Source organism: Impatiens glandulifera, chromosome 9 (assembly GCF_907164915.1).
Source record: "Impatiens glandulifera chromosome 9, dImpGla2.1, whole genome shotgun sequence".
NCBI classification, from domain to species: Eukaryota; Viridiplantae; Streptophyta; class Magnoliopsida; order Ericales; family Balsaminaceae; genus Impatiens; species Impatiens glandulifera.
In genome coordinates, this window is record NC_061870.1 from 10,352,254 (window position 1) to 10,361,697 (window position 9,444).

The window sequence follows — 9,444 nt, forward strand, 5'->3', positions numbered from 1 at the left end:
TCGAATTTACCGATCAATGGATTCTTCGAAGAGGCGCGCAGGCTAGGGTTTCAAAGAAGAGTTTGGGCATAATGAGTTTCAAGCAGAAGACGAGGGCAAAATTTTGAAAGAGAGCCTGCGGCATAATGTGTTTCAAGCGGAGAGAAGACGAGTTGCAAGGGAGTACGAATAAGAGGGCGCTACTTTTCTAAACGTAGGGAGTCACTCCCTCTATCATTTATCCCATAACTTATATCCAGAATCAACCTAATGCTAAAACTTAAAATCATTTACATCATGCCATTAATTTTCCAAAAGAAAGAAGGAAACCAGACAACTTAAAATCATTTACATCATGCCATTAATTTTCCAAAAGAAAGAAGGAAACCAGACGACAAACTATGTACAATCATTCCAACACGAGGGAACATCAATAAATAATACATAATTTAACAATAAGATTCAAAACAATCCAAAATCCCCGTTGAAAGCTCACTTACATTTGAAATTGGTTATTATGTGTTGCAATTTTCTTGAGCAGGATTCACTGGAGGAGTAGCAATACCGTTTTTCTTGGAACTAGACTGCCCTCCGGTCAATGTCCTCCCCATAAATTTCCCAGCCTTAGTCAGGCCACCACCAACAGCCCCTAAACCACTCCCAACAATTCCAGCTCCGGCATTTAGGCCAGATCCTACAGCACCAGCTCCGGCTAGAAGACCAGTACCCATCATTCCAACCCCCGATCCAACAAGTGAAGCTGCCCCATCAAGGGCATCCATTGTGCTCCCTATAACTCCTGCTTCTTTCAGCTTCTTTCTCTCTTCAAGCATTTTCTTTTCGGCTTCCAAAGCCTCCAATTGTTCTTCTTTGTTGAAATGATGGTAAAGAACCTGTTTTCAAATTGTGCAAAATTGCAAATCTAGTTAGGGGCAAAATTGTTCAATCTAGGCCTTTTTTGATAAAGGGTTATTCAAATTAATCATCCACCAAATTACCATGTACATATTTTATAAAATTTGAAATAATAAAAATTTAGTCATTTTACCCCCAATAACTCACTTTTTACATCAAAAAATTATTTTATTTTTAAAATCCAAATTATTTTAATAAATCAACATTAAACAAGTTCTTAGACTACCAAAGTTGTGCACTATTATTTGGAGTGATGATGTTTCTACATGCCATAAGTAAAAGATTTAGGCATGGAACTTGTGAAAATATGAGGAGCTAAGAATAATGGATTAAATCCAAAAATCATTTTTCCTTCATCAATCAAATCATTCAAATTCTAAACTAAATACCATATTACCCCTACCCTACCTTTATAATATTTTGAAATATTAATAATGAATATTTAGTCATTGTACCCAAATAACCCACATTTTTACATCAAACAAAAAATGTTCTTTTAAATACAGATTATTTTCAAATAACCCTATATTAAACCAGCTTTTAGATTTAATTTGCAAGCTGTGCACTATTAATTGGAGTGATGATGTTTCGACATGCCATAAGAAGAGACTTAGATGTGGAACTAGTGAAAATATGACAAGTTAATATATAATGGAAAGAGAAATGATTGGGGGAGGGAATGACGGGTGCAATCAAGCTAGTTCTCCTTTAATTTAAAAAATAAACAGTTTTCATAGTTTAAGAGTTTAAGGGCGGATTTTAAAATTGGCAAATACCTTGAGGGGTTATGGGTTTAATCAATAAAAAACAAAAGAAAACACTATGCAATCTTCAAAGAAGATTAATCAAAAACAACTGATTATTTGTACTGAAGAAATATTAACTGCATAGATTAAAACAAAAATAAAATGGATACCTGAAGTGTGATTGTCCCACGATCCTTTTTGTCTTTTATTTTGAGCATGTCATGAGAAGGGAGTAGCCTCAATTGAAACTCTTTTGTGTTTTCAGCTTCAAGTTTAATCAAAGGTAATTTAACCACACCCAATTTCTTGTCTTGCCCCACATCTTGGTCAAAAACCTAATAGCAAGCAAAATCTTGAATAAGAAAACTCAATCAATTCTTTATTGGAAAGATGAAAAAACCCTTCTCCAACAGACCTCGATGATAAGAGCTTGTGTTTCCTTGTCCTCCGCAATCAACTCAAATGTTTGGTCCCAAACAGGATTCAGATTATTATCAATGACCTTTGTTTTAACTTTGAATAATGGCCTAATAAATACAACCACATAAGGATCAGATTTTCCAACCATTTCCAAGTTTTTTAAATCATTTGCCTTCACCACAGTAACTGTAAGTTTTCCTTGTGGTTTAAGTTCCAGCTCACTGCATGAAGTAAGCAAAGATGAATTAGTTACACCAAGCAAAATGGCAAGAATGGAAGAATTTAACATTATTTGGGCCATTTGAAAACACTTTTTTTCAACCACCACAAACCGTGTGTCTTTTTTCCCCCCAAAGACACTTTTTTAGCCAAATATCTCCTCTGGATCAAGACCAGAACTTAGTTGTACACATATTCAGAAATTTATTCATGTTTCCTCATCTGAACCCAGATTCAGATAATGCAATGGCAATTTCTCATCAGAGTTCGGACTCAGATCCAGAAACAGAAATTGTTTCCAAATGGTCTTTATACTAACAATTTCCATCAACTTTTGCTTTCTTTTTTTTCCTCACAAAATGAACAGGAAGATAATCACTTGTCCAAGTAAATATTGAGGAAGTTGTTGAGATGATTGAATTTGAATTACCTTGTGTCTACAGGTATGCCACCAATTGGCACAACAATCCTGTGAGGCCATTCAAGCATGTCTGATACAATTGTTTCAACAGTATCCTAATGATGCAACAAAATGCAATGTCATAGAAGGATTCCTCAAAAAGACCCATTAGAGATCTAAGAAGATTATTTAGTTAAAACATACTTGAATCATATCTGAAAGACCAGGAAGTGCTGTCAAGCTTCCACCAACCGCCTTTAGAGTATAATCAATTCGAGGTTTTGGCTGAAAATTTACAATGAAAAAAAAGATGCTTCATGAAAATAATTAACATTTAAAGTAGAATTTTATGTTAATTTTAAATTAGATATGAGTTAAAATTTCATACTATTCTATACCAAAATTAGTTAGTGTATTAGATATTTAATTTAATGTTTCATTAAATAGGACCTAATGTTATGTTTGATTGTTCATCACTTCAAATAAATAGTTTCAATATTTCTCCAATTAAACTAGTTTGATAACAATTGAATAAATCACATAATTTATTAAATAGGTAATAAATTGAGTCGACACAACTTTACTTCAAACTGAAGACTTCATTTGCTAAATTATACTATAATTAGATATATGAATAGGATCAATTCCTTTTCATTTAAGCTGGTTTGATAACAGAAAGTAAACCCTTAATTCATTTAGTAAAGCTAAAAAGGTATAAATGTTAGGAAAGAAGCTTATTGTGCTACTAAACTTGCATTATAGGATCCTATTGCTTCCTCAGCTTATGTCGGGCTCGTTTTGCTTAACTTATAAAAATGGGTCGAATTACTTCTTGTCGTCATTTTTTTAACTTGACAGCCGAAAGTAATTTGAGCCAATGTTATAAGTTTGGAAAGCAAAACGATCCCGGGTGACTTTAATGAAGCAAAATGAGCACTTGATGCAATTGGGTGACTTTAATGAAGCAAAATGAGCACTTGATGCAATTTCAGGAAACAAAACGAGAATATTCCTAAGCTTTAAGTCCAATCAACTTTTTTTTTTTTTTAGAACGCTGGGTTCCGCTGCTCCTATGGAGTGCGACTAATCCCCGCGGGTTAAGTACATAGCCCGCAAACCCACTTAACCATTTAACCAAGCGCAGAACTTGCCGCCTGACGGGCTCGAACCCAAGTCCAATCAACTTTACTTAATGTTTGAATTTATAATTTGTTAAACTATACTTAAAACTAAATCTTACCTTTCATAACATTTTATACATAACTTAATATTCCAATATCTAATATTAAAATGTCTCATTTTCAATACTTAATTTTGTTTTATCAAACTGACCTAGTTCAGATCATAAGGAACCAAGTAAAACAAGGGAGGTTTTCAATACTTTTAGTCTTCTTAGTTTTACCAAATAGACTTAAAAGTCTCCATTATTCTCGCCTCTCTGTTCTATAAGAATCATTACTATCTTTTATAAGGCTCCTTCTTTGAATAAAAATTCAATGGGATACAAAGTCCTCATCCATTTGATCCCAAATGCATGGATCAATCAAAAGTTCAATAATTCTATCTAAACTACTCATTTTCAAATGATATTCACACTCTTCACAAATATTCATATTTTACTACAAAATAATCTTATAGAATAATAACAGTTTTTCCATTGAACCCACAAATGCCTGTAATTTTTAGTAAGATTCGGAGGAACCAACTATAACAAAGGTGCTAGAAAACTGCAAGCTAAAGGATAAGGAAATTGGTCAAGATGTAATGAACTAGAATATATAACAGAGTTATGGTTCATACGAAAAGCTTAAAACAAACCTCGGAAAGCAAAGCAACCACAACAGCTGAGATGCATGGAATTTCTTCAGAGAGTTGGAAGATAACGCGGACAACTGTGAAGACTTGAAGATCTTTCAACTTCAAACAAAGTACTATATTAGCAAGTCTATTCTTGTGAATGTGAGAAACTATAAATAAATGATCATACACAAGATTGAGGAGTAGACCAACAGAAAAATAAGCCCAAAACCCAAATTGGGTTTGAATTTATACGAGAAATTTAAATTATGCTTGACCCTTCTTGTAACAATATGTACTCGATTTGTGTCAATTACAGAAATCAAGGGATTCTATCATGTACCATTACAAAATATACAGTGTCAATGACATCCATTAAATAAAACTTCTTCTTTTAGGATTTTTTTTCTTTTCTGGAGGAGGCTAGAACAACATCCCACATGACCCAACTTCAATCATGTTTTTCTTGTGAGAATCACCTTCATTTTAATTTACTGTGCAAGTAATCGTGACAAGAATAAACCATTTTAACATTTCTTTGAAGATAATGAAATTTGTAGTGACACTAGCATCGATTTGAATTTTCCATACACAGCCTCAATTTAGGTTATTAGCCTAGAAAAATATGAAGATATATTATCAACAAACCTGAATGGGGAGAGAAGCAACCATTGCAGCTTGAACAGCTAAAATGATACTTGGATCACCGCCCCAACGGAAATCAATATCCATAGTGATTTGGCCTTTGTTAAGGCTTTGTACACGAATTCCTACATCATTTTGAAATTAGTGAAGACAAATCTAACAAGAAAGGTATATAAGCTTTAACTACAAAAGAATGAACTCTAGAAAATGTTAAAGAGATTGTGAAGGAGTTATATGATTGTTAAAGTTGTGAAGGGCCAATCAAACGATGACATGTGGCTAAGATTAGATAATTATGTTTAATTTAGATATGTATGCTTAAGAATATATAATTAGGTTATTATAATTAGCAGAACTAGTTTTTTGGAAAAACTAATGCAAATTTAAGGACTGGGTTAACTTGCCTTCAATTTTAGGAGCCACAGTCCCAAGAGACAATTTGCTGAATTTCAATGAGGTAATTCCGGCTGGTCGGTACTCTTCTAACAGTGGTTCAACTGATTCTCTTATAACTAATGTTGCTGCCTGAGACCAAATAAAAATAAATAAATTTCATCGAAGGACAACACAGTTAAGTTTCACATGATAGCCAAGCCATGTAAAATAAGCATAAGGGACCTTGTTTATCGTGGATTATTTGAATTAAAAATCCAAATAAACCAACATTCCATCATCAATCACTCCTTCCATAGAATTATCAACTAAAATACCCTTAGAAAATTCTTTATATAATTTTAAATTAAGAATATTTTGTAGATTGTTTGATTATTTGCAAAACAAAATTTGAAATATGAATTCAGAACCTTGTTTGATAAAAAAGTAGATTATTTGAGTTAAATTACTAAAATATCTTTTTGTATTAAATTTTTTAATTTTATTAAAAATTAAAGTAGGTATTTTAGTTGATAACTAATAAGTTAAGTGATTTTATTGTTGAAAGGATGTGTAGTGTGATAATGGACTATAAAGAAATAATCCAAGATCAAACAAGCTCTTGGTCAACCTAAATACCCCAAATAATCCATTTTTTGGGTAAGCAAAGAAAAAATATCAGTTTTTCATCTAACAATATTTTTTTCCAAAAATATCTGTTTATATTAAAATAACCCCATACCATATAAGATCAAATCTACATAAGAAAGCTCTAAAATTATGGCAAGAATAAAAACACCACAACTAAGATAAACATTAAATATTTTCTACCTTATATTGCTAAGAAAGTCATGTATTTTTCCTCACTAAAAACCCTCATGTTTTACAATTAAAAATGAATATTTTTGACTCTTCGTGAAAATCACTAACAGTTGGATATCTTTTAGCTTTCGACTCTACATTTGGTCTTTGTCTAACAGTCTATAATTGTTACTACCCTAGTTCTCTCAGTTTTTTTTTCCTTTCTTTCACAATCACAAAAAACTAAGTAGCATTGTATATCTTTGATTTCAAATAAATAAAATTTAACATAACAAAACAAATCTGAGGAGTGGAGAAGATTACTTCTGCAACATATGGCCACAATTTGCTCAAGTGCTTGTTCAGCCATTTCACCTATGAGAGCAGCAAATAGATGAGGTAAGAAAAATAATCAAAACAAGCTGAATTGTAAGAAAATTCTATCAGAAAAAGACCGAAATCCTAAATATATATCATATCATAGCATAACCCAAACACCAATTGTTTTATTTTTTAAATAAGAAAATACAGAAACCTGTTCAAAGACCGGGAAAGATATCCATTCGGGAAAATTATCGCCACAGATTTTCCTCAAATCATCTCTGCTAAGGGATCCAAGAAGTTTGATATCAACAGCCTGTAAAACAAGAATCAAGTAAAATTCTCAAATAAAAATTGACTTGGGAATCCTCTAAGTAATTGATTATATAATTTTGATTCTTTCCTATACATATACTCATCATAATCATAGAATTGGATCTAACTTCCAAATGTTGATACTAAGCGAGCAAATAAAATACTATTTGATTGTGCAAATGTATTAGAAGCAGAAGATTCTTGAGCTAAACACCCTTCTAAATAGTCCAAACAGTTACAATTCACAAACGAGCAGAACGAAATAGAAGATAGATCAAAACCAACAAAATTGCAGAATTAATAAGGACCTTTGCTACACGCTTACTGCTCCGGTAACGTATCATTTGACGCCAACCAGCCATCAAAGCGATCCCGAATATAGTCCCCATGAGCATTCCAGAAATCAGCCCCATTTTGCTCGATCTTGGACCTATTTTCCTGAGAAACTATAATCAGAAAGGGATTGTACTTCAATTGGTATTGGTGAACCAATAGGTCATGGATTCAACGAAAAAGTAAAGAAGAACGAGAGGGTAAAGAGATGTTATCGAACCTGAAGAAAGAAAGAGAGAGAGAGAGAGAGTCTTTACACTTGCTTGGAGGATTGGGAAATGAATCTGGAAACCGACATGTAAAGCAAAGAAGTAAATGAAGAATGATGTATTTTGTCCTTTTTGATCAATAGCCGGTCATTTTGTAGATTCTACTGTATCATCACTTCGAGTTGTTGATTTGCAGCCATTATTATCTTTTACTCACATTAGATTCAAAATGGTCGGAAGCCCTTTCACTGCCATTTCAAAGTAAACGGCAGCTAAGTTTTGGATTTCCTGCTAAGCCAACAATAAAAATCAAATCTTTCCTAATTTTAATTTCCCTATCAAATAAAAGAGTCCAATAGACACTTTATACCTTCTTTCATATTATTTTGAAAACTTTATATCTAATCTATATATATATATATATATATAATGATGCTTAATTTTTAAAGTGTCCGGATTGCCGGGTCGAGAGCTGTGGTTAATTTGGATACTTGGGTCGGATTGTGGGTTGACCCGTTTTTAAATTTAAAACGGTTAAAAATAAAATTAAAAATGCTAGAGGTATGTTTCGAACTTGCAACCTAATAAAACAAGTACAACTCTTTAACCAACTAGACTACAAATACTTTATATTTTAAATTTAACACCAAATTTAATAAACGCGGGACGTTTTAATATTAATATAAGTTCAACTTTTTAACTAACTAATCTATATATATATATAATGATGCTTAATTTTTAAAGTGTCCGGATTGCCGGATCGAGAGCTGTGGTTAATTTGGATACTTGGGTCGGATTGTGGGTTGACCCGTTTTTAAATTTAAAACGGTTAAAAATAAAATTAAAAATGCTAGAGGTATGTTTCGAACTTGCAACCTAACAAAACAAGTACAACTCTTTAACCAACTAGGCTATAAAGACTTTTTATTTTAAATTCAACACCAAATTTGATAAACGCGGGACGTTTTAATATTAATATAAGTTCAACTTTTTAACTAACTAATATATAATGATGTTGAGTAAATGGATAATTGGGTCGGATTGTGGGTTGACTCACCCATAAACTTAAAACGGTTAAAAATAAAATAAAAAATGTTATCCGTAATTTTTTTTCACGGTTTTTATATTATTACTCGTGCAAATGCACGGGTTAAATGCTAGTTTATTTAAATAATCTTGTTTGATATAAACTTTTAAAAAGAGATTTTTGTTTTGGATTGATAATTTTACTATTTTAGTTAAGTGTAATAATTAAATGGTTATTTGATGTGGGATTATTTGAAAAAAATTAGTTATAAAATTAAAATTTTGTTTGATAAAATTGAAGTAGGTTATTTATGATATTTAGATTAAATTATTTTGTGTATATAAAATTTAAATTTTATATAATATTAATTGATATTTGAGTTGATGAATGGAATAATTTAATAATTAAAGTAACAAGATATAATAAAGAATTTAATAATTTACATAACCAAGATCAAATAATCTTAAATGATTAGAGTGAATGAGTTATTTGAATTTTATGTTAATTTTTTTTTCAAATAATCCTTTTTTTTTTTTTTTTTTTACCAAATCATGAAAAAAACCCACCTCTTAAATTTTATTTTCATATATATCCTCCCATATATATACATATAATTAATAATTATTTATTTCAATGAAATAATTTAATTTATATTAAAATAAATTTTAAAATATAATAAAATAAGTATTAAAAAACAATACATAGATTAATATTAAGTTTTATTAAAATAAAATAATTTCATAATTTAAATATATTAAAATAAAATTTTAAATTTAATAAAATAAATATTATATATATATAAATTAATAAACACAATCTTATTTATCAAAAAATAATAACAATAAATTTCTTTATAAATATTTAATTTAGATGAAGTATATTTGAACGACGAAACTATAATTATTTTGTCAAAAACATAGCAATCACTTGTAGTTGAAGCTGGTG

General features: G+C 30.8%; 1 protein-coding gene across 1 annotated transcript; it reads right to left on the reverse strand.

The window, feature by feature from the left end:
- Window positions 1-232: 232 nt before the first annotated feature.
- Window positions 233-7,641, reverse strand: LOC124914587 (calcium-dependent lipid-binding protein-like). Its single transcript, XM_047455169.1, has 12 exons — window positions 7,484-7,641; window positions 7,239-7,376; window positions 6,830-6,931; window positions 6,619-6,669; window positions 5,526-5,646; window positions 5,125-5,246; window positions 4,498-4,596; window positions 2,884-2,964; window positions 2,710-2,795; window positions 2,056-2,281; window positions 1,811-1,975; window positions 233-872 (listed from the first exon to the last, which is right to left on the reverse strand). The coding sequence occupies exons 2-12, from the start codon at window positions 7,341-7,343 to the stop codon at window positions 495-497; spliced, it is 1,536 nt and encodes a 511-aa protein (XP_047311125.1). The 5' UTR covers window positions 7,344-7,376; window positions 7,484-7,641; the 3' UTR covers window positions 233-494.
- Window positions 7,642-9,444: the final 1,803 nt, after the last annotated feature.